At 49.4% G+C, this 24,757-nt stretch overlaps 3 protein-coding genes across 5 annotated transcripts in view; 1 reads left to right on the forward strand and 2 right to left on the reverse strand.

The window, feature by feature from the left end:
• The window catches only part of CHCHD2 (coiled-coil-helix-coiled-coil-helix domain containing 2), a 421,648-nt gene that overhangs the window by 175,566 nt on the left and 221,325 nt on the right, over positions 1 to 24,757 (reverse strand). The gene's annotated exons all lie outside the window — the stretch shown is intronic.
• ASL (argininosuccinate lyase) lies at positions 32 to 15,129 on the reverse strand. Its single transcript, XM_069089570.1, has 13 exons — positions 15,000 to 15,129; positions 14,621 to 14,679; positions 8,259 to 8,453; positions 7,197 to 7,280; positions 6,579 to 6,635; positions 6,323 to 6,420; positions 4,822 to 4,899; positions 4,610 to 4,687; positions 3,417 to 3,469; positions 2,522 to 2,584; positions 2,123 to 2,237; positions 1,297 to 1,381; positions 32 to 1,082 (listed from the first exon to the last, which is right to left on the reverse strand). The coding sequence occupies exons 2-13, from the start codon at positions 14,630 to 14,632 to the stop codon at positions 993 to 995; spliced, it is 1,008 nt and encodes a 335-aa protein (XP_068945671.1). The 5' UTR covers positions 14,633 to 14,679; positions 15,000 to 15,129; the 3' UTR covers positions 32 to 992.
• The window catches only part of CRCP (CGRP receptor component), a 49,958-nt gene continuing 45,112 nt past the window's right edge, over positions 19,912 to 24,757 (forward strand). The window contains exon 1 of one of the 3 annotated variants that reach the window (XM_069089566.1): positions 19,912 to 20,078. Coding sequence is in view for 2 of the 3 variants with exons in the window: in XM_069089565.1 (XP_068945666.1) it covers positions 20,071 to 20,078 (8 nt within the window). In the remaining variant the exon portion in view is untranslated. The remainder of the gene's footprint in view (positions 20,079 to 24,757) is intronic. The other 2 variants (XM_069089565.1, XM_069089564.1) reach the window with 2 other exon arrangements.

The raw sequence follows: 24,757 nt of genomic DNA on the forward strand, positions 1-24,757 counted from the left end.
CTCCATTTGGGTATTAAGTGCTGTGTTTAAACTTGATGTAACTCTGGGGTAGATTCAATTGTGATCCAGGGGTGGGGAACTTTTGACCTTTTTGTGTTCTGTGGTTGAACAAATGAATGTAGTTTACTTATGTTTGGAAACTAATCTCCATTTGAGAAGAGGGGCTTTGTGGTGAACTAAATGAAGGTTTAGCCTAGGGGTGGAGTAGTATTTAGAACTGAGACTTTGTAATTGATTGAATGATTGGAAGGTCCTGGGGTGGGGTAGTACTTGGAGATTATTTAATCACACTTAGTAAATGCTGTATTTGGAATGATGTCATGTTTTGATCTTCTCTGTTCTTGGTTTGTCACTGAATAAAATAGAGAGCGCCTATGCTGGTATTCTGAACCTTGGGAAGTTGCCTTTCTTTTGGCATTACAGTACATTAGGCTAGATTTGAACTCAGGTGTTTCTGACCCCAGGCCTGGAGTCAGATCTAGGTCCTGGAGGGAACTCATGCATAGAAGTGAGCAGGGAGGTGCTTCCATTCATTCATGAGCAAGCACAGGGTGTGCTGCCCTGAGTCCCCAGGTGTACGAGCTGCTCGGGTCAGGGAGCACCCAGAGAGGAGCTGGGTGGCTATCTGGGCTCTGCCATTCATCAGTCAATTGATCACCAAGCATTTATTAAGCACCCACTGTATGCCAGGCTTCCTCACATTTCAGCTAAAATTCTGCCCTCTACAGGAGCCTTCCCAGATCCCCCTTGGTCCTTTTCTGATTATTCTCAAACTCTCCCACATGTAGCTTGGTTCTAAGTTGTTTGGATGTCATCCCCCGCCCCGAGCTCCTCAAGGGTAGGGTTGTCTTTTGCCTTTATTTTTATCTCCTGCTTTTAGCCGGGCACACAGTAGGCATTTAATAAATGCTTGTTGAATGACCCAGATAAAATGAAAACAGACCCTGCCCTCAGGGTGGTTACAGTCTCCTGGCAGGCACCCTATGGCTTAGTCAGCAGTCCAAGGAGGAGCTGTACTTTACCTGTAAGTCTTTGTTGTAGGTGCTGGGAAGTCCCTTGAGCGTCATCAGGAGCCCAGAACACTGAATGATGGGAAATCTGGGAATGAGACTGGAGGCCTGGACCCCTGGGCAGGGCCAAGGCCTGGGGTGTGGAAGGGGAGGGGGAGCTGTGCCATGGGGGGGGGGGAGACCTGCCCCACGTCCTTGGAGACCCCTCTCCCTCTAGCACTCAGACCCACCACCCACTCCCCTGGCCACCACGCTCCCCCATCTCCTCTTGGCCAGTGCCCCTCACCCGGCCAAACACACGCCCTGCTTTGCTCCGGATCAGCTCGAGGCTGTCAGGGTTCTTCTTTTGGGGCATCAGGCTGCTCCCGGTGCTACAGACACAGAAACCACATGTTTAAAGTGGGTAGGTTTCCCCATCTTGACTTGTATCACAGAGGACTCCCAAATGAGAGAAGTATTAAGATTACAGTGGAAAGAAAGCTTGCTTTGGATTCATGGGACCTGGGTTCAAATTCTCTCTCTGTTGGTTTTGTTTTTTTTTGGAGGGGGAAAGGCAGGGCAATTGGGGGTAAGTGACTTGCCCAAGGTCACATAGCTAGTTAAGTGTCAAGTGTCTGAGGCTGTATTTTAACTCAGGTCTTCCTGACTCTAGGGCCGGTACTCTATTCACTGTGCCACCTAGCTGCCCCCCTCTGTTACTTACTACCTTTGGGCAGGCCACTTAACTTTCTTGGGACTCAGTTTCCTTCTCTGTAAAAGGAGGGAGTTGATCTAAAAGGCCTCTGAGATCCTTTCCAGTTCTCTATGTGTGACCTCACTGGTGTGACTTTGGGTTAGTCAATTAACCTCCCTGGGCCTGTTTTCCCATCTGTAATATAAGGGGGTTTGACTCAAAGGCCTCTCAGACCTCTTCCAGCACTCAATCTGGGTTCTGTGACCCCGGGTCAGGTCAAGCCTGGTTATCATGGGGGAGAAGCTGAGGGAGCCCACGGGGGAGAGTCCAGAGGCTCTGTGGTCTTGGCTGGAGTGGCCTAGGTAGCCATAATCATGGGAGAAGGTCAGAGAACAGGTGGGGGGCAGCAGGGCATGGAGCGGGCCACCCTCATCCATACCTGTAGGCATCAGATAGCTGTACGAAGCTAAATTCCTTGGTCCCGTAAATGATCAGGTCCTCCGCCATCTTGCTGAGGTGCGTCATGCACAGAGAGCCCCAGAAGAGGAATTCAGCTTTTGGGGGATGGGTAAAAAGAAGAATGTCCCAGGGTTGGGCCATCTTGAGGTGTTACCCACCCTGACCCACCAATCACCTGCCTACCCATGATGGGACATACCCAGCACCTCTGGAACACTTGGGAGAGTCCCTGGGATTTAGGGAAAGGTCAAGGGGAGGGTGTGTGTATATAGAAACCACTGGTGAAACAGGAATTGGTGGGGAAGAAAACAAGAATGAAGAGAAGCTGGGGGAGGGAGTTCCAGGGTCAAGGACAGGGGACCAAGGGAGCAAAACTCACCCACAAAGTCCCTCTCACTGGTGGCGTCCATGCTGTTGAGGGTGATAGCACTGAAATTCAATTCTGAGGAGAAGGAACAAATCCACAGGGGAATGAGGTGCTTCCCTAGTCCTGGGGGCGGGGTCCAGCATCCCCAGGGTGGTAGCTAACAAAGTCCCCAACTCAGCTCCTGGCCCCCACTTCATGGGGCGGGGTGGGGAATGGGAGAGGGACAGCCTGCCATTCAGCTCAGAAGGACAAACTCTGGGGGCCAAGAGGTCTGGATCCTGGCCCCAAGCTGTGTGACCTTCGGCAAATGAATTCTCCTCTCTGGGCCTCTGTTTCCTCCTTTGTTCAAACAGAGGGGCTGAACTAGATTTGTGATTCTTAACCTAAGGGGTCCATGGACCTTATGGGCAGATGAACTTGAATGGGAAACAAATTGACATCTTTATTTTCACTAATTCCTGGATTCCTTTGCATTTTCCTATGTTTAAAACCAGGGCTTTATAAGAACAAATTGCATTTTTATTTTTTGTTAACCTTTGGTTTTTTTTTGTAATATTATGTATTTTATTTTATGCATTAAAAAAAGGGATCCATGGACTTCACCAGATTGCCAAAGGGAGTGATGACCCCAAAAGGTTAAGAACCCCTCTAAGGGCCTGTCCAGCTCCGACATTCCAGGAGACAGCCTGGGTCCCATGGGAGGAGCCCTGGAATTCTGCCTGGTGACCTTGGGGGAGCCCCACCTTGGGGCTCTGGGCAGCTTGGGTAGATGGCCTCAGAAGGCTCAAAGTCTAGGACCCTCTGTCCCAAGGCTCTGTGAGGTTCTTTCTAGGGTTCTAGGAAGAGGAGATGGGGGCCTGAAGGGCTTGCAGAGAGGTGATGCCTCCTACCCTGGGGCAGGGCTTACCTTTTCGGAGCAGCTCCCTGTCCACTCCCAAGGGGTTGCCAGCAATGGCCCCACTGGAGGACATGGTGGGGAAAGGGGAAGAAGGAAGGAAAACATGGGGAAACTCTAGTTAACAATAATCACAATGATAAAGCAACTTACATCCCTAGAGCACTTAAGATTTCCATAGGGCTTCCTTCTCAAGCCTATCAGGTAAGTAATATGTATACCCATTTTATAGATGAGTAGGTAGAGGCCCAGAGAAGTGAGTGATTGGCCCAAGGGCACACAAACAAGCCAGGGCCTTGGTAGGATTGTAACCTGAGGTCTCCTGACGAATCTGGGGCTTTTTCTGATGGTCCTGAGGCCTGTGAAAATATTCTCTCTTCCCATTTCCTGTACACACCCCCTTAACACTACATCTGCTTCATCCCCTCACAGGCCCCCATAACTCAGCTTATGAAAGCGTAGGCCATTCCCTGCCCCATCAAATGTGTAGAGAAATCAGAGAATTCCTTCCTCGCACCAGGAAGGAGACAGGCAGGAAGCCCTGGTCACCACCTGTTTCCACCCCTTCTCTCTCCCCATCATTTTTTACTCTTGACCCCAAAGCATCTTTCCCAGGAAACTTCCAGTCCAGCCCATAACTCACTAAAGGTCAACAACCTGGCTCCCTGGTGGGCAGGACAACAGGTTCTAGTCCTGGCTTTGCCCCCAGTACTGGGTCATCTTGGACAAGTCTCATAGTGAGTGTCTCACAGTGAGGATTCTTTTGATTGGATCTTGGAGCTGGAAAGGGGGCCTTGGGGGCCTTCTAGTTCAATTCCTTCCTTTTACAGATGAGGAAATTCAGGCCCAGGGAGGACATGGCTCCATAAGATCATAGATTGAGGGGTCCTGTGGGCCTTCTAGCCAATGCCCCCACTTTACAGATGAGGAAACTGAGGCCTGGAGGGATGGCGTGACCGATCTGTGGCTAGGTGATGGAGGTGGTGATGGAGGTGGCTTTAACCAGAGGACTCTAATGCAGAGTCAGCACTCTCTCCACAGAACCACGGGGACTGGACGAGACGGCCACTGAGGCCTCTTTCCACTTCCAAACCCTGTGGTTCCTCAGCCCCTCTTCCAGCCTCAGTGCTGGATGGTCCATCCACTCCCTCCCAGCCTGGACAGTTTGGGAAGCCCAGGGCCCTTCCTGCCCGGCCCTCACTCACCTCCCCAGGGGCAGCACATCAATTCTCTTCCTCACCTCCAGCAGGCGCTCTAGGTCTCGGGACAGGGCAACAGCGTGACTGGAGGGCAGAAGAAAGGTCAGTGTGAGAGAAGGGTCAGGCTTCCTGAGGTGGCCAGGCTCGAAGCAGAGAAGAGGATCTCCCCAAGCTTATCTTCCCAGACCAGAGGCCCCCCCGGGGGCCCCGGCCCTTACCTCAGGATCCAATGGCTCCATCGGATGGGCTGAGCCCTCTGTAGGTGGGTGTAGCCTGGAAAGAGCACGTCTTTTTCCCTAGGGTACAACCAAAGAAGCCCCATCAACACAACCATAGCAGCTTTCCTTGGAATGATACTACTTTCACCCGACCCTATTGGGCTGGGCCAATTTGGGAACAAGGGCTGTTCAGTGGGGCTGCCTGGAAAACTGGGCTGTGGCTGCCTCCTGGAGGTCCTTCTATCCCTCACAACCTGTTTCCCTCCTGTCTTCTCCAGTCTTCTTGAATACACGCTGGTCTGCTTGCTAACCTTCAAACCCAACCCCTCATCTCCCAACTCCACACCTTTGCAATGGCCGTCTCCCATGCCTACAGACCTCTCCCTTGTACCCCCTGGCTTCAAGACTGAGCTCCAGTCCCACCTTCTGGAGGAGGCCTTTCCGGTCCCCCACTAGTCTCTTCTCTTGGAGGACATGACATTTACTCTGTATTGACTTTATAGGTAGAATATTTTGCATGTTGCGTTCCCCATTAGAATGTGAGCATTTTAAGAGCAGGGACCATGTTTTTGCCTTCTTTTTATATCCTCAGGGCTGGGCACACAATAGATGTTTCATTATTGCTTTGCTTGTTGACTGTTGATTGACTGGGAAATCCCACCCCCTCGATCCCCTGGGGGTTGAGCCCAAAGCAAGGACTGGCATTCCTAACCTAGCCCTCTTCCTGGTTTGTGTTCCCAGGACAGCAGGAGGAGGGGGAGATACTCAAACATTAAACAGGCAGCCCCCACTGCTGGCCAAGCAAGGGACCTTTGCCCCCTCTGTCCTCAGCTCAGTGGACTCTGGGTCCCAGTTCTCTAAAAGTGGAAACACATTCAGCATTTCTTCTCTGTGTGCCCCCACCTGGTCCTGTGAGATGGAGGGTCAAGGAGAAGCTCCACTTCTCCCTTCCCTTGGCACCTTGTGGGTGGCCCTGCCCCTCTGGCTCCTCCTGTGTAGGGGAAGAGATTCCGAGGGAGCCAGCATCTCCACAGGGCCTCCCCACTCCCAGGCAGGCCTCAGTGCTAAGACACTGGGGGGTTACTCACCCAGGCCCCCTGCCAAAGGTAACCTACAAACAGTTTGCCCCAATAGGAAGGAGTTGGGGGACGCCTTCCACTAAATACCCATATCACAGGCTCACAGAATTAGACCTGGAAGGGGCCTTCATTTTAGAGATGAGAACACTGAGGCCCAGAGAGTAAGACACGCAGGTGGTGACAGACAAGGCAGGATTCCATGGTACCATCTGCCTCTTATGATAGGGGATTAGTAAATATTTGTTGACTGGCCTCCAGTGTAGCCCAGGATTCCCGCCCACCCTCAGGGTTTCAGTCAGTCTCGGGATCTTCCCTCTCTGGGCCTCAGTTTCCTCCTCTGTCAAAAGCCAGGGTTGGGTCGATGGCCCCTTGGAGCTCAGCCATTGTGTGATTCTGGGATTTTATGGGAGGGGGTGACTCACGCTTCGGCCCGCTCCACCATGGTCATGAGGAGGGTCTGGAGGTGGGAAGACAGAGTGGAGCATGACCTTCGCATCCAGAGCCTCAGGTCTGTGACCACCTGCCACAGGGGAGAGGGCTGGCTCTCAGAACCGGGGTCCAGGCCCTGTGCAGCCCGAGAGCCAGGGACTCAGCACAGGGAAACCCCCAGATGAGGAGGGATGGATCAGAGGGTGGGTGAGAGCCAGGCTGGCAAGCCTGGCAGCAGGGGGGCCATACCTGGTCATTCCGGCTACGGCCTGTGTGCAGTTTCCCTGCAGGCTCCCCAATGAGCTCCTGTGAAGGGGTTGGGGACAGGCCCAGAGGGAATATGAACAGTCACTGATCTGATTCCCACCCAAGCCTGCCAGGGCCCAGAACGAGATTCCTCCCCAGCATTTGGGCCCCCAAGGTCCCCTTTCACCCATGGTCAGGCCTGAGTCCCCGAAGTCCCCACTGCCCACCCAGGCTCTGTTCTCCCTCTTCTTGGTACATGGACAGACCCCTCCCCCCTTACTATCCTACTCTTTCTAGCAGGGGCCCCTCCCAGCTCCACCCCAGGGTGGCACAGGAGGACAGCATCCTGTGGCCAACAAGGCCGTGGACATGAGGGAGTGAAGGGGAGTTAGGCTCCCCCAGAGGCTAATGGCCTCCCCACCTGCCTTGGTCCATACTGATTTTATACCTGTTGTTGTCTCCCCTAATAGAACACCAGCTCCCTGAGGGTAGGGAATGCTTCTTTTCTGTCTTTGTAGACTCAGCACCTGGCATGGAGCTTGGTTCATCAAGTGCTTAATAAATGCTTGCCCGGTGAAGGGAAGGAGGGAGCAAAGGAAGGGGGAGGGGTCTGGCCGGTACCTTCAGCCTCCGTTCATTGGCTGTGTGGATGTCCTCGTCATTGGGGTTTTGTACAAACGTGCCTTTGGCCCACTCCTCAGCCACCTGCATCCACAACAGGCAGCCCCAGAGTCAGGGTGGTGCCCCAGACAGCTGACACCTCAGTGGGCCGGGAAAGCCTGGGGTGCCTGCTCAGATCCCACCCTCAGCCTTTCCCCAAGTGCTCTCTATGTCCCCTCTGTTATTATACTGTTTACTGCTTGGTCTTGGCATCTCCGGCAAATGGCATACAGTAGGCATTTAACAAATACTCCTTGGGTTGGATTAAACTGGATCCTCCCTCAGAGCCCCCCAGAGACGCTCCCACTGGGCAGCTCCCTGGGGGCAACCCCTCAAAACCCAGAGCATCGTTAGCACAGGCTTACGCCATGGGCGTGAATGGCACTGACCGTGTGAGGATAACTGACATTTTGATATCATGTTAAAGTTCTTTACGCGGTGCCTTCTCTATCACAACCCTGACAGGTAGAGAGTGCAAATGTCATCATGCCCATTTTACAGATGAGGGAACTAAGGCTCAGGGAAGGGAGGGTTTTGCTCAAAGTTGTAAAGTTAACGTTTTAGAATTTGAACCCCAGATCTCCTGACTCCAAATTCAGCAGCTTTTCTACCACATCACACTGTCTCATAACCATATCACATATGTATATTTACTGTCATTTTTGGTCTGGATAGACCTGTGATTTCACCAGCTAAGGAGGTCCCTGGTGAGGAAACGCCATCCCCCAATGCAGATTAACACTTACTCTATACCTTTAGCCTTAAGAGAGCTTCTGGGGGCACTGAGAGGCTCTGGGTTGTTCACAGTCACACAGCTAGCGTGGGTCAGTGGGGAGGCTTGAACCTTGGATGTCCCATCCCTATGGCTGGCTTCCTAGGCATTATACCACATGTGGTTGAATGTAGCCGAATTTAGGTAACAGGAGAATATCTGTCCACAGGGAGGTCATTTTCTCTTTAGGGAGAGGAATGGAGACAATGGGAGACATCGAGGGGGTGTGGAAGGCAGGATCCTTTGGGTACCTTGTCAAGGCCGTGGAGAATCTTGTCCAGCTCTGCTTTGGTGAGGATTCCTGCCTTCTCCAGCCCTTTGCTGTAGGCCTTGCTGCCCTGAATATCGGCCTCCCACATACGCTGGTCATAGGCGATGGAAGAGTTGAATTTCTCCATGATGGGGTCGATGGAGCCCACGAACCGGCCGCCCCACAGCTTCCCGCTCTGTGCCGGAAGAGAAGAGGGCACAGTTAGTACCCAGAGGATCCTGGTAACAGACTGGGAGAAAGCTCAAGACCCTGCCAGCCAGGGGTGTAAAGGCCCCCTTGCCGGTGGCATGACAGCTCCAGGTTCTGATGCATCATTTCCCCACCAGTTAGAGTGGATAGCAGAGCCCAGAACACTGGGCAGCTTCGTTTGAAAGGAAGGCTTGGTGCCAGCCCGTGGGGTGTTGCTCAGATGGGTGGGCCAGAAAAGATTTCCCGTGGGAGTCCCTGAGACCTAGGTGTGATAGAGGGAGCGCAGACATACCTCCTGTTTTACAGATTGGTATCTGATCAGCTGCCCCATCCAGGGATGCCAAATTAATCAGCCAACAGTAATTTAGTTAGGTCTTACTATTTGTCAGCAGACACTGGGAGGCACTGGGATCCAAATCTACTCTATCCCCCTGTACTCAATAAACCCCAATGGCTCCCTGTTACTTCCAGGATCAAATCTAAAATCTGCTGGCTTTTAATGCCCTCTGGGCTCCCTTCTATCTTTCCAGCCTTCCCTGTTCCTGACTCCAGGTCTTGGGAATTCTCTCTCATCTCTGCCTGACTTTCTGGGCTTCCTTCAACACTCAGTTCAAATGGCGCCTTCTATAAGAAGCCTTTGCCCAACGCCCTCCCCTCCCCATGCTATCTTAATTATTAATCTTAATGAATTATTCTGTCTTCATTCTTCCTGAAGAAATCACCTCCAATTGACCGTGTGTGTACACACACAGATAAATAGACAGATAAGATGGATGGATGGATGAATAGATGGATAGATAGACAGACATAGATGTAAGGATGGATACATAGACAGATAGATGAATGGATGAATAGATAGATAGACAGACAGACAGATAGCTACTGAGGCAACTAGGTGGCTCAGTGGATGGAATGCTGCGCCTGCAGTTACAAAGAATTGAGTTCAAATCCAGACTCAGACATTTACTAGCTGTGTGACCCTGGGTAAGTCACTTCACCTGCTTGCCTTAATCCACTGAACAAGAAATGGCAAACTGCTCTAGTATGTTTGCCAAGAAAACCCCATGGCATCTGAGGGTCCATGGGGTCAGGAAGCGTGAGGCAAGACTAAACACATCTGTTATATGCATGTTGTATCCCCATTAGATTGTAAGCTCCTGGAGGACAGGGATGATTTTCATCTTTCTTTGTTTCCCCTAGCCTAGCACAATGCTCTGCATATAGTAAGTGCTTAATAAATGCTTGTTGACTTGACTTGTTCATTTGCTATTTGCAGGGCACTTGGGCCGTCTCTTCAAAAGAACTTTCACATCATTTCTTTCTCTGGTCCTCACAATTCCCAGAGACAGGCAGACGAGGTATGATTGTCCCCATTTTCCAGATACAAAAACAGAGGCCTAGAGAAGTTAGGTCAATGGCTTGAGATCACCCAGCCAAGACGGACAGGGTCAGGAAGAGCTGAGTTCGAATCTGCCAGGGACTCATTTGGGCAGAAGGGCCTCGTCTAGACGTTCTCTTTGCTCCAGGACTGAGCTCAGTTTCCTAGTTAGCCAAGGGTTCTGATATAAACAGGAGCTGTTGGGTGATCCTGGGAACTCTGCCCCTGGACACCCATCCAGCTTCTCCCTATACCCACCCCTGCCCTGGGGCTTCCCTGACAGTCTGAGAACTGACAGCAGCTCCTGCATCTCCTCCCCCAAGCTTCAGCACCAACTCTGTATGACCCTGAATGAGTCCTTTAACAACCTCTCCATGCCTCTGTTTCCTCATCTGTAAAATAAGGGAGTCAGACTAGCTGGGCTCTGATGCCCCTCCCAGTTCTAAATGTAGGATCGGAGGCTCCAGGCCTCTGACAGCTGATGAGCAGCTTCTGGGAACACAGGCTTTAGGGCTGAAAGGGTCCTTACAGAAGAACTGATGCCCAGGGAGGGAGGCCAATGTGTCCGCCCTCTTTCTCTAAGCCGCCATAATCCCTGTTGCCCTCAACACTCCTTATTTCTCCATTTCTGGACACACAAAGGGAAATATTGCAGGGAAGCCTGGCCCTGCCCTTCTGGGGTCAACGTTCCGAGTGACCACATAGCTCGGTCAGCCAATCAGTCAGGCCCCCAGGGCTGTGTTTACCTGAGACTTTGCTCATCCTCCAAACCCAGCCCTTGGATGGGTGCAGCTGTACCCAATGAAAGCTCATGCTGGGGTGGGCAGACCCAGCCTGAGGACCAGGGAGAGGGGAGCAGAGACCAGCCCTTGGATGGGCGCAGCTGTACCCAATGAAAGCTCATGCTAGGGTGGGCAGACCCAGCCTGAGGACCAGGGAGCGGGGAGCAGAGCCCAGCCCTTGGACCTGAGCTGGAATTGTGGTGATTTGATATGGAAAAGAGCGGGGTTCAAGTCTGCTTCTTTCTCAACCACATTAGCTGTGTGACCTTCTGTAGATAATATCACCTCTCTGTGCTTCAGTCTACTCATCTGCAAAATGGGAATGACCAGCCTTTATGTTAGAAGATAGCTCATAAGCTGTCCAGTCTCACCATCCCATTTCACAGAGGAGAAGACTGAGGAGAGCCTTCAGGAGACTTGTGGGGCATGTGGTGAGCATCAGAGGCAGAATCTGAATCCAGGCCCTGACTCCACAGCCAGCTCTCTTCCCACTGTACCATAATTGCCTCCTATTTAAGGAAAGAGCCTCTTCTTCTGCCTTAAGGATAGAAACTAGCCCCATGATTTTATTGATATAGGGAAGTCCCAGGTGAGGAAACTCTCTCCACCAGTGCAGATCCGCAGTTTTTCAGTAACTTAGAGGCGTAGGGAATTACTTCAAACACATGTGGAGCTGAATCTGATTAAAATATAATTGGAAAATATTTGACAAAATGAAAGTACAGTGAAACATAGATCATGTGAATATGTGGTTTTCTATGGCTTCGATATGTCCCTGCAGGATTATCTATGCATCGTTTAGTGATCCCCATTTCTATATGAGCTCGGTACAGGTGGGATTTGAACCCAGTCAGACCCTCACCTTGTCAAGCAGACTGAACTGATCTATGAATCCCTTCCTCCATTTCTTCAGATCTTTAGATGTCCTCTCTCCTTTCAGTGTTAACCTTCCTTCCCCCCCCAGTGGAATATAAGCTCTTTGAAGGCAGGGTCTCTTTCATGCTTGCTGTTTTGAATCTAAATCCTTAAAGCATCATAGAGATGTGTATTATAATTATAATTAGTAGTAGTAGTGTTAGGATTGTTATTAGGGACTGAAATCTGGCTAGAGCCATTGGCACTGTTTCCTCCCAAATGACTCACTCCAACCCTAACCCAGGGCTGCTGCCAGCCCCTACTAACAACACCTTAAGTGCTTCGGAGTTCAAAAGCAATCAATTAGCTCTGGACTCTCAACCAGCCTCAGGTGTCCAAGTCAGGCTTCAGGCAAGACTGTAAACCTCCCAGAAACCTGTGGCATCTCTCTGCAGGACGATTCCACTACCTCCAGGCTGGCGAGGCTGGTTGGCATGTCAGAGATGGGGGAAGAAAGGGGGTGTTCTTGAAGACTGGGTAGTCAAGTGGCAGTCCTGCCAGGGGAAAGGGAAAGGAAACATACATGACAGTATGGTTCAGAAGAAAGGACCCTAGGGGCAGCTAGGTGGTTCAATGCATAGCGTATTGGTCCTGGAGTCAGGAGGACCTGAGTTCAAATCTGTACTCAGACACTTAGTAGTTGGATGACCCTGGGCAAGTAAGTCACAAACCCAATCACACCAAAATAAATTTAAAAAGGGGGAAAAAAAGAAAGAGCTTTCACTATTAAAATAAAATTTTAAAATATAAAAAAGAGGAAAGAGCCCCTGCATTTGGACAACCTACAGAAAGACTCTGGGTCCTGGCTCAGCAACCTTGGCCTCACTGGGGCCATAGCTTCCTCATCTACCAAATGAGGAGGCTGAATCTGTAAGGCCCATCCCAGCTTTATTCCTATGATCCTGTGACTTTCATTCAGAGTGTGAAGAGTATCATGGATACTAGAAGTGGGTGGCACCTTAGAAATCATTTAGTCCCATGATTCATCACCTTTTTGTGTTCCGGGCCCTTTGGGCAGTCAGTCTAGTGAAGCCAAGGGACCCCTTCTCAAAACCATGTTTTTAAATACTCAAAATACCTAAGATTACAAAGGAAACAAAAAGCTAGTGAAAATAAAGATGTATTTTTTTTTTTTTAGCCATCTACATTCATTAAACCCCTGAAATCTATTTCTGGATCCCAAGTTTAAAGACCCTGATCCAGTCCCTTTCCCTTCTTCATTTAAAAGGGAGGCCAAGTGACTTGTTTAAAGTCACAGAGGTAGTAAGAGTCAAATCTGGATTTGAACCCAGGTTCACTGACTCCAACCTAGGGCTCTTTGCACACTGTGTCAGGCTCGTGCCTGAGGAACTGATGAGGTGGTTTGTTTTCCTTCCCCTCCCAGTGCTGAAATAACAACCGGAGGCAGATTCTGAGCTACCGGGTTGGGGCAATAAGAATAATTTGCATCATGTTGGTAACTTCCCAAAGTGTTTGGATTAGCTTGTTTGGTCTTCACAATAACCCAAGGTGGTTGGTAGGGCAAGCATAATCAACATTGTCCCCATTTTAGAGATCAGGAAACAGGTTAGAAGAAGCTAGCTGACTTGTCCAAAAGAGCAGAACTGGGTCTTTTGACTCCCAAGCACTAAGTGGATTGTACCACCCTCGGATACACAGCATATAAATAGCAAATGGCACCTTTCATCCCAAGGGTTCAAAGTCCAGAGGGATCAGGACCTCAGTAGTCCTCCTGCCACCCAACAGAAGCAGCCAGCTATTAGATAAGTTAAGGGAGCTCAGGTCATCTGCCTTAGACTCATTGCCTCTGAGTGGCCAGGAACAGGACCCAGGATCCTCTCACCTCAGTTCCTGGCCCTCAGGCTACAGAATGAATTGAGACCACGGGTCCATGTTGTTTCTGTTCTAATGACTTCCCCTATCCCTCCTCCCCCTCTTTCCCTACCCCACTTTGCACTTTGCCCTGAGTGGAGTCTTTGGAACAACCCCCTTCCCACCCTCCCTCCTGATTGGCTTTCCCTAAAAATTAGCAGGGCTAGGTGGATTTAGAAGACCAGAAAAACTTTAGGGGTCTGGGGTCAAAGAAAGTCTTAAAACTTGAATAAGGAGCCCCGAAAAGGTATCGAAGGGCCTGTGTATCTGCCAAAGAAAGATGGGGCATGAAAAGAGCCACAAAAAGCATTATGGAATTGAGAAATCATGCAAAAAGAAGCCCCTCATCTGACAGGCTGGGGCAGGATGGGGGTGGGGGTTGTCCAATGTGACTGGTCCAGCTAGTTTTTGAACCTAGGTGATAAGATGATAGATTTACAGCTACGAGTGACCTCAAAAGTCAGCTAGTCCACCCCCTCAATTTACAGAGGGCTTAGGTGGAAATGACTTGTCCAGGGTCACACAGGTAGTAAGTAAGCCTTGGAAATGGAGCTTTCTGCTACTGTGGGGGGAGGCTGAGGGCAGGCATGGTTAATCTTTAATGCACTATGCTATTTCCTCCTACTCCCTCCCCCTCCCCCCCATCCCTAAGAGAGCCATTGGGAAGACAATTTTTGATCCCCAGGCTCCATTGAGTATCAGGGCCACAAGATTTGGGCAATACAATAAAAGAGGAAAGCAAGATGTAGGGAGGGACAGTGTCAGCAATGCCAGGGCTGGCTCCTTTCCCCAAGTGGGATATTGTGGGAGTTTTCCCATAAAAGTTGGCTGTCTCTTGGCAAGGGAGGATATAGGGTAGGGAATCAACAGGAGAGAAGGAAGGAGGGAAGGAATAAGGTGGCCACTGCTCTGCCAGACCTCAGGAATAAAAGCATCTCGTGATCTGGAAGGGGAGGGAAAGTGGGTGCGCATGGAGTTGGGGACAAGATAGGGCCATCTTCTCTCACTCACCTCTCCTGGGATCAGTGCCCCTCCCCCTGCACTTCCCCCCTCCCCCCAACTGACCCTAATGTGATCGTCGGCATTTTCCCAGGAGAGAAATTTAGGGACTTTTGCCCCAACTCTCTTCGGGGATGGAGCGGATGGAGCGCCGGCGGGGAGCAGGTGGTGCTGGGGACGTCTTAGATAGATAGAGAGACGGCTCACCTCCGATGCCATTTTGGACAAGTCCTTTTTCCCTTGGTTGATCTCAGACCTTGGATAATCTGGAAGTATGACAGGGTTGGCGTGGGTTAGCGGTCCCCTGGCAGCGCTGCCCCCCATGCCCAAAGCGGGATCCCAGCCACTCCCTTTGCAATTGATCATCCACCCCGTGCCCAGAGGAGGGACATGGCCGCTGTCCCCACCCCGCAGCCCACCGTCCAGCCCGTGCCCAGGATAGGACGTAGCTGCCCTCCGGGCTCTTGTGCCCTGGACATCGGGGAGCCCCAGCTCCGTCCAGGCGCGCCAGGGCTGGAGCGCATTCACACTGCTGCCCCACGTCACACCCCCTTCCAGGACCTTGCGGACGGAAGCTCGGACTCACCTGATGCAACAGCTTCTGCCTAGTGCTCAGTCCCTCCGCTGAGGCTTTTCCTTGCCCGGGAGGACGACGTCACCGGGTCCCCGCAGCCAGGCCCCGCCTCCTCTGGGCGCTACACCAATCAAGGCCTTCACTGCGCGGAGGTGGGGCTAGCGGCTTCACCTGCCCTTCCAGGGGTCGCCTCTGGTCCCCTGGCGTCACCGGGAGCCTCCCATATTTGTGTGGCCATCTGTTGAGCCTGGACGGTGATGCAATCTGGCTGCCCGCTTGGGGGTGTGACTTCCCCTTCTGGGAAACTTCTCTGGCTGGCTTGGAAAATGTTTCCTGTGTCCTTGTCTTTCCTCCACCGGTCCCACCCTGTCGGTTGCACCTTTCTCCCATTTAGATGGAGCTGGACCCAACCCCACCACTCTCTCAGACCCCAGATCCCGGGCTTCGAGGGACCTCAGCAGTCCACCCCATCATTTTACAGATGGGGAAACTGAGGCATAGAGCGTTTACGGGACTTTCTCAAGATTATAGACCATTTCCTGCAACAAGATGACCAGGGATTTGAACCCGGGTCCTCTGGATCAAAATCCAGGGTTCTTTCCTCCACGCCACGTTGCCCTCCCAGCTGTACTCTTTGCCCAGCTTCAGCCTTGGTCTTGACACGGTCCAAGGTTCCGACCCCACTCGACATTTTTTTCCCGTAAGACTTCTGGAAGTTGCCGTCTGCCAGGATCACATGCAAAACCACCAACTGGGGTAGCCACTGAGAATACCAGATCCACCCATCTGCCTGGCCTGGGCTTTGGCTTTGGTCCTTCTCCTGTGTCAGAACCATTGACCTCAGAGCCAGCCTGGTACACTTAAACCGTAAGCAGGGAGGGCAGGGGTCGTGTCTTTGAACTCCCTGTGCGCACACTACGGTGATGGGTGCCACGAAACGCCCTTAGTTTCGTTATCACACCACCCACAAAATGTTACTGGAGGTCAGTCGGGCAGTTGCAGCTTGTCCCTTCCTGGGGACTTGTTTTTTTTCTGAGTTGTCATGGACCTGACTCAGCTGGAAATGACGTTACAATAAGCCTCTTAATTGGTTTGCCTCTTCACTCCAATTTGTCCTTTGCATCGACGCCAAATTGATGCCCTTGATATGACCACGATGCTCAAGAAATCCCAGCGGCTTCCTCTTGTTTCTAGGAAAACCCAAACTTCGCAATGTAGCATCCAAGGTCCTTTCCAAACTCAAAGCCAAAGACCCCAGTCTGCTCCCGAGAGATCCTTCTAGACTGGGACCTCTAATTTGTAGCCAAACTATACAGCTTCCTCCTATCCTAGACCTCCCATCATTTCTTTGGATAGAGGCTGTCCTCAGTCCGGAAGAAAAATCTCCCTTCTCCCTCCTCCCTTCGGGGAATCCCAAGTTCCTTCCAGGTGGAGCCCACGAGTCACTTGGTAAAAGGAAGCTTTTCTTCATTTGCCCTCCATCAGCTGTCTTATATTTACTCATGGGGCACCAGCTTTGACTCCAATAGAAGGTAAAATCCCTGAGGGCAGGTTAACTTTCATTTTTCTGTCTCCTCAGCCCTCCTTGGATTGTTGTGAGGATCAAATGAGACAATATTTGGAATGAGCTCTGGAGATCTCAAAACGCTATCTAATGATAGCTGTTAATAATTTAAAGGAGGGGTAGGGAAGGGAAGAAGTATTTACATAGTGCCCATTATGTGCCAGGAACTGTGCTAAAACTGGGCCATGCCATTATTATCCCTATTTTCTTTTTTTCATTTTAAGTATTATGTATTTAGTATTTTATTTTTCCCCAATGACATTTAAAAACAATTTTCAGCATTCGTTTTTTAAATTTTGAGTTCCAAATTCTTTCCCTCCCTACCCATCCCCCTCATTGAGAAGGCAAGCAATTTTATTATCCTCATTTCATCGTTGAAGAAACTGAGGCAAACAAAGGTTAAGTGGCTTGCCCAGAATTACACAGTTAGAAAGCATGAGAGGCTATATTTGAACACAGGTCTTGACACCAAGCCCCAGTGCTTTACTCACCGTGCCACCAGCTGTCCTTATTTATTATTATTATTAAATACACTGGATTTGAAACCTGGGTTTCACTCTTGCCTCTGACACTTATAGCCTTGTGACATTGAGTGAGATGGTTAGCCTTCCTGAGCCTCAGTTTCCCCATCTGTAAAAATGGAATAATAACATCCTACTTTATGGGGTTATTGTGAAGATCAGATGAGATTGTGTATGTAAAGGGTTTCTCATACTTTGAAGCTGAATATAAATGCCAGCTATTATTAAGAACCTACTTCTGCTATTTAGTCATTTCAGTCTCATCTCTCTGACCCCATTTGGGGTTTTCTCAGCAAAGATTTTGGAGTGGTTTGCTATTTCCTTCTCCAGTTCATATTACAGATGAGGAAATTGAGGCAGATAGGGTTAAGTTGACTTGCCCAGGGTCACACAGCTAGTAAGTGTCTGAGGCTGGATTTGAACTGAATTAGGGCTTTGCCTATGGTTAAATGGCTTGTCCAGATTCTAATCTTGATAGTGGAATAGACTCCAGTACTAGCCATCTTTCCACTAGGCCTCATCTGATGATGACCCTGAACCATCAATAAAAAGACTCCTTATGTTCAAGATCAGTTTTACTCTTCTGTAATGAAGATAATACATCACTCACCCCTCCCCCATCAAATGAAATAATGTACATACAGTATGTATATGTGTATATATAATAATATAAGCTAACCTTAAAACACTAAGGATTAGCAATTATTATTCTTCCCTCAATTCTGCTTAAGTAGGTAGGAGGAAGTTGCCATGGCATAACAGATGGAGAGCTGGGGTTACAAAAGGAAAGCCCTGATTTCCAACAGTGCCTTACCATTGGATCAATGTGCTGGAAAAGCCTGATACTTTAGAAGTGAGGAATTGGGTTGGACCAGAAGACCCTGCCATCCATCCCTTCTGTAATGGGAATGTAAATTTTAAAGATCTTCCCTGCCCCTAGGCTAAAGTGCACCTGGAGCCTGGGGTGGGAGGCTTGTTTTTCAGTAGATGCTTCTTGATTGGCCAGTGAGTCAATAAGATTGTTACATTCTCTGAGCCAGGAGAAGGCTATATAAGCCCTGATGTGTAGCTTTGTTTTGGGGCTCACTTTGGGAAGTGTTCTGTGATTTGATCTGGATTCTGGGAAGCCATTGTCCAGAGGGCCCCCCCCCCCCCTTTGAAAAACCCAGATGTTGTTTGGATCCAAGAACCTGTGGTGGCAGCAAACCCTGAGGACGCTTGGGGTGCTTGCAGCTACACCTTCCCACGAAAAACCTATGGAACTAAGCTGGGTGACCCTGGCTAAGGCATCTGATTTCTCTGTGCCTCAATCAGCTCTCTAAGATTTGGCTTTTAAATCAGTTCTGAGCTGTTTCTGCCCAGTGAGTGAATCACAGGTTCTTTATGTAACAAGGCAAACAAGTGTGGAGAAAACTGTCCTTCCAATAGAACTTCTGTGCTTATGGGAGTGAACCCAGAACCACCCTGGAAAGACAAAGATAAACATAGGCAAGGCTTTCCATTCATTCATCAAACTCGTGGTAAGATGGGAGTGACCCACAGTTTGGATAAGACATGGTCCCTGCATTCATGGAGTTTATAATCCAGCAGGGAGAAGGAAAATGTACACTGACTTCTAGCTCCATGCCCCTTGGACTTGCAAAAACTCCGAGAAAGATTGGAAGGGAGAGAGAATTGAGGCAGATACGGGTCATATTTGCTTGGTTGCTTCAATAGGAAGACTTTCTGACCCAAAACACAGGAAAGTCAAATTTAAAATCCAGATCTATGAACCCATTCCACTGGTCAATGTTTATTCTTTCCTGTCCAAATTCCTTTCTACCTTCTAATTGGTATTAAGCAATCAAGTGGTTAAGAGTAGGGAAACAGGGGCGGCTAGGTGATGCTGTGCATAGAGCACCAGCCCTGGAATTAGGAGGACCTGAGTTCAAATTTGACCTCAGACACTTAACACTTACTAGCCCTGTGACCTTGGGCAAATCACTTAACCCTAATTGCCCTGCCCTTAACAAACATTAAGTACCTACTATCTCCATCACCAGTCCCCACTAGTGCAAAGTATTGGGGTGTGAGGTGAAGTCCACCAGTAATCACTTATTAAGTGCCTAGTAAGCTCCTTGAGGGCTGGGACTGTCTTTTGCTTCTTCTAGTAACCCAAGCTCCAAGTGGTGAGTATTTGGGGTCTTATGGCTCAGAGGGAATGAAAATAGCAATTGTTTCTGTTTGGGCCAGAAACTCTGAGGGTCTTCTCCTCCCAGGTTGATTTTTTTTTTTTTTGGACTAGGTCAAAGAATTCTCTGCCTCATTTCTTACCTAGCACTGAATGGGTGTTGCCTCAGTCAAACTGAGACTTGAGAAAGACCTCAGCTTAAAAAGAACGGCGTCTCCCACTGCATCCAGGGCCATCTCCAGTCATTCTGCTTAGGCCACCGAACCCAGCCCTGCCTCACTTAAATCCAATTCACCTGTACGTCACGGCATCACCTTCCTTGCGTCACCTTCAAGAAGAAAGGACAAATAACAATCCCCAGAAGTTTAGCACAGCCTGGCCCAGGGCAGAACGTAATAAATGTTTATTGATATTGGTTGATACTGGGTGCCAGGTTCCACTGGGCATCTTGGGCTCGCAGCAATCGATAAGTGATTCAGCTCAAATTAGGGAACTGGAATGCAAAAGAGAGTCAGTCGCTGCCCTCGGGGAGCTCGCCCCGTCTGCCGAACCCCGGCACAGGCAAGGGGGGTCGAGCGCGTTGGCCGGGTACTTCCTCCCAGATCGCTCATTCCCGGGGCCACAGCCAGGGCGGGCTGGGCGCTGCGGGCGGGGCTCGAAGCGAGGCGACCCCGGCGTGCGTGCTTGCGCGGCGTGCGGAGGCTGGGAGGCTCCGTGACGTGAGCAGGAGCCCTGCCCCCCGCCGGCCCTGCGGACTGCGGCTCGGGGTGGAACCCGGATCCCGGAGCCGTGGGAGAGCGGGGAGGAGGAGGAGGAGCAGGAGCCACGATGGAAGTGTGAGTGGGCAGCCCCGCGCGTGGGAGGGAGAGAGGGAGACCCGGGCAGGGGGAGGAGGGCGGGGTGTGTCCGCGTGTGCGTGCGTGCGCGTGCGTGTGCATTCCGGGGCTTGCACGCGCGTGCTTCTGTCCGCGTTTATTCAGCCCCTACTGTGTGCCCCGCGCTGAGCTGAGAGCTGGGGAGACTTGAGAAGGGCCGCGGACGGTCCCTGGGGCGTGCGTGTCCGCGTCCCCGCGTGGGCCGCGGTGCTGGGGTGGGAGCAGGGCGTGTTTGGTACACGGCGTCGCTCTTCCCTCCTCCAGAGCCCTCCTCGAAGGCCCGCGCTCGGACCCCGGACACTGACCAGCTCCGGCCACTCCGGCCTTGGTGGTGCCCAGGCTCCGATTGGTGAATTCTGTTCATTTATCAGCGTTTTTATATACTTTAACCGGGGCGGGGTTACATCATCAGCATGTGTTGTGCTTGTCTGCTGGGCGACCTGGACCAGACGAGAAGTCCCTGGACCAGTCACCTCACTCAGCATTTATTAATGGACAGCTGTATGCCCAGCACCGGGCCAGGTGCTAGGGACAGGAGGGGCCTGGTGATGGTTTCAAAATTAAGATTAAAAAAAATTAGCCAAAATCTGCCTCCTTCTCCTTGAAAAAAGAAAGAGAAACAAAGCCTTTCCAACAGTCATGTCTAGTCAAGACCCTGGCGTCGTCCTTAAAATGTATGTGGGTCCGTCTGTGGGGTCAGCGATCAGGGGGAGGGTAGCATGTCATGGAGGTGCAGGTGGGTCCTCGGTCACACAGGCCTCAGGGCACCTGTTCTTATGGACTTTTGTCATTGTGACAGATGGTGCCGCTGGTTCTGCGCATTTCACGGTGTCAGTTACAGCAAATCCTAGAGTTTTCTTGGAAACCCCTGCTTCATTTCTCATTTTACTCATTCATATATCCCAGATGACTCCTTCAGCCTTCACCCAGAAGGCTGCCATTCTTTGCCACCACAAAATTAGCTGCTGTAAATATTTTTTGTACACATGGGCCTTCTCCCTCTTCTTTGATCTCTTTGGAAAGAGTTGGTAGTATAATTTCTTTGGGTTAAGGATAGGCACAATTTAATCACCGTTGGGGCTTAACTCCTAAATGCTTTCCAGAAAGCTGGACAGTTCACCCTTGTATTGTGTGTTAATGTACCTCTTCTCTCACAGACCCTTCAGCATTTCTTATTTCTCTTTTTTTGCATAACTTTGCCAATTGGATGAGTGTGAGGTTGTTAAAACAGCCATTTGTTGTTGAAGTGTGTGTCTAATCCTTTGTGACCCCATGAACTACATTGTCCATGTTAATACTGGAGTAGTTTGTTGCCATTTCCTTCTCCAGTGGATTAAGGCAAACAGGTCATTTTAATTTGCATTTCTCTAATTATTGGTGATTTCGAGCCCCCCCCCCCAATAAAATTTGGATTTCTTCTGAAAACTTAAAAATTCATTTCCTTTTATTTCTGTTTATCAATTTAGGAATGACTCATCTTCTTATAATTTTGAATCAGTTCTCTATATACCTTAGAAATAAGGCCTTTATCAGAGAAACTTACTGCAAAGATTTCCTCCCTTTGTTTGTGTAAAGACTTAAAATTGCAATAAAAGTTGCCCATTTTATCTTTTGTGATCTCTAACTTCTGTTTGGTCATGACCTTTCAGGAATTTCCATTGTAATAAGGACATTGAACTAGACAGTCCCTTTGCTGTATAAGACCAGCACTCAATCCACCAGGCTGTACTGTCTTTTTAACAACTCACATTTATATGGTAACATAAGGACTTGGCCATCTCATTTGAAGTTCCAAGCTAGGATTGTCTGCATTTTCTAGATGAGGAAATTTATTGTAATGGATAGAAGGCTGCTGGCTTCAGAGTAGCTGCTTAGGTCTAAGTCACATACATATTGTCTCTGTGACCCTGGTCACATCACACTTATCTTTGAACCCCAAGCCATTCTCTAAGAGTGGAGAGCACCCCCTCACCCCATAGGAGTGAAATCACAGGTGCAACCAAAATAAAAGAAATTTATAGACCAAGTAGCCCTTATGCATTGGTGAGGGAGTTTTCCACGCTGGGAATTCCCCATAACCCATAAAATCATGGAGTTGTTAGTATTACTGATATAAGTACTGTGTATGTGTGTGTGTATGTATGTATATAGGTATGTATATATGTATATATTTAAATATTTTATTTTTTCCAATTACATATATAACCAATTTTTAACATTTGTTTTTTTTGAGTTCCAAATTCTCTTTCTTCCTTCCTCTCTCTCCCTCTCCTCCCCTCTCCCAGAGAAGGCAAGCAATTTGATATAGACTATATATGGGTCGTCATGCAAAACATTTCCATATTAGCCATGTTGCAAAAGAAAACCCAGACCAAAAAACCCAAGAAAAAAATTTTAAAGTGTGCTTTGATTTGCATTCAGACCCCTTCAGTTCTTTCTCTGGAGGTGGGCAGCATTTTTCATCAGGAGTCCTTTGGAATTGTCTTGGGTCGTTGTATTGCTGAGAACAGCTAAGTCATTTACAGTTGATCATTGTACAATATTGCTTTTACTGTATACAAAGTAGAATGTTTATTTAAAAAATTTAATATTAAAAAGAACAAAAATGTATTTTTTTCCCTCCCTCCCATTACTCCCTTCCATGGGGGGGGGGAGGGAAAAAGAAAGATGAAAACAAAACCCACATTAAAAATTGTCATAGCCATGCAAAGCAAATCTCCACATTGGTGCTGTCCAAAAACCACGTGTCTCAGTCTGCAGCCTGCGTCCGTCCCCTCTTTGTCACGAGGTGGGGAACATGTTTCAACATCTGTAATCATGGGCGGTTGTTGCTTTGATTAGAATTCTTACTTTGGCAACTGATTAGCAGTGAGGGGTGAGGGAGAATGAGGAGGTCCTTTTGGTCACCAAGGTGATGGAGGGGTCTTTGACAGGAATGGAGAAGTGTGGGAGAGGGGAAGGTTTGGGAGGAAAGATGGTGAGTTCAGTTTTGTTTGTGTTGAGTTTGAGGTGCCCGCAGGACGTCCAGTAGGGAGCTGGTGGTGTGGGACGGGTGGGACGGATGCCCAAGAGACACAAGGAGACCCCAGACTGAGTGTTGGGTGGACCCTTGAGCATCATTTACAGGAGATATAGGGAGTGACAAGGCTGGGGTTTCTTTGGGATCCAGTGCCCACATCAGTGGGACCACAGCTCCATCCCTGTATGAAACCATACCTTGATCTGAATGGGTTGTAACCTTTTTTTTCCCTCAAGGTTGAGGGCCTATTAGTAAGTAAACTCCTTAAATAGACCCATTGTTACCTCTTTTAGCATTGTTATCTTTTCCAGATACAAATCTTTGATTCTGGTGTCTCCTCCCTGCCCTGCCAGTGACTTTTGGAAATTTGGCCAGGAAGGCAGGTTCTTGTTTGCTGGCACCCCTGGTGCCAGCGAAAGCCCTGCCTAGTTTAGAAAATGAAGTGGCATGTCTGGGGAAACCAGGGTGTCCGCCCGGGGATTTTTGTTTCGGTTTTCACTGTTTCCTTATTTTCTTAATACTCTAACCCTGTTACCAGGGAAACAAAAGCCTCTAATGTTGGTGGATATGGTTTTAAGCCCCAGAGTGGGCTGTCAAAACTGGGAATTAAGGACTGGAAAGCAGACCCTGGGCTGAGTGAGACTAGGAGGTATTTGGGTCTGCCCTCTCCCATTTTTGAGATGATAATTAAGTCTCCTTAAAAAAACAGACCTTTCCTGGTCTTTGACCAGACCATGTGGTTGGGCCCTCCCTGTTTACTGTCACTAGCCTTTGGCACCAAGTGGTGGTCATATTTTGAGGATGTGGTTTATTTTTCCATGTGAGTAAAAGCATTCCTGTTCTGACTTATTAGACAATTTTGTGAGGTGATTGTGAAATGATTGTGGAATCAGTGAACTAAGCAACCAGGTCACCTTCAGTGACTGTTGAGCCCAGAGGGGGCAGAAGAAGAATGAGGATGCCGTGGAGTTTTTCCATCCAAGGGGTTCTTGATTTGGACACCTTTAGACCAGCAGAAGCTGGACCTCCCCTGTCAGTGATGTTGCAGTGGAGACTTCTGTTTGAGGATAGCTTAGGGTGAATGGGGCACAGCTTTAGATCCCAGAGGGACCTTCCAGGTCACCACTCCCTTCATTCGATCCGCAGAAGGTGAGTCCCTAAGAATTTGTTAAATGGTGGCCTTGGGTCACACACTAGTCAGTATCAGAGTTGGATCTGGACCCAGGTGTTCTTGAGTATGTTTTGTGGGTAGATGATTGTCACAGGGCACCGGACTAAGGAAGAGCCCTGCATTTCCCTCATCACTTTGTGGCCATGGACAAGCCATTTGGCTTTTGTCTTCGTTTTCTTATCTGTAAAATGGGGATAATTTATGTACCTTAACAGAGTGAACTGATATATGTAAAGTACTTTTAAAACTGAATTAAGCCTGTAATCTCATAGTAAGCAACGCCCTTTTGAGGTCTCTGTGGGTTGAGCTTCTCTGGGCTTTACAGGAGAAGAAATTGAGGCTCATAGTGGCTCAGACTGTGGTTGTAGCATGCCCTCTCCTGAATGTCTCCAGGGAGGCGGGCCCTGATGAGGAAACACCATGCAAATGTCTGATGTGCTCTAGTTAACA

The sequence above is a fragment of the Petaurus breviceps genome, unplaced genomic scaffold, assembly GCF_028583685.1.
Source record: "Petaurus breviceps papuanus isolate PSGF00001 unplaced genomic scaffold, PetGlider_PUasm1.0 186, whole genome shotgun sequence".
Classification (NCBI taxonomy): domain Eukaryota; kingdom Metazoa; phylum Chordata; class Mammalia; order Diprotodontia; family Petauridae; genus Petaurus; species Petaurus breviceps.

Coding starts and splice junctions, on each gene's coding strand:
- ASL (XM_069089570.1), bottom strand. Junction 6,636..7,196: donor CCAATGAACGGAGGCTGAAG/GTACCGGCCAGA, acceptor ACCCCTTCACAG/GAGCTCATTGGGGAGCCTGC. Junction 2,585..3,416: donor CAGGGAGCTGCTCCGAAAAG/GTAAGCCCTGCC, acceptor CCTTCTCCTCAG/AATTGAATTTCAGTGCTATC.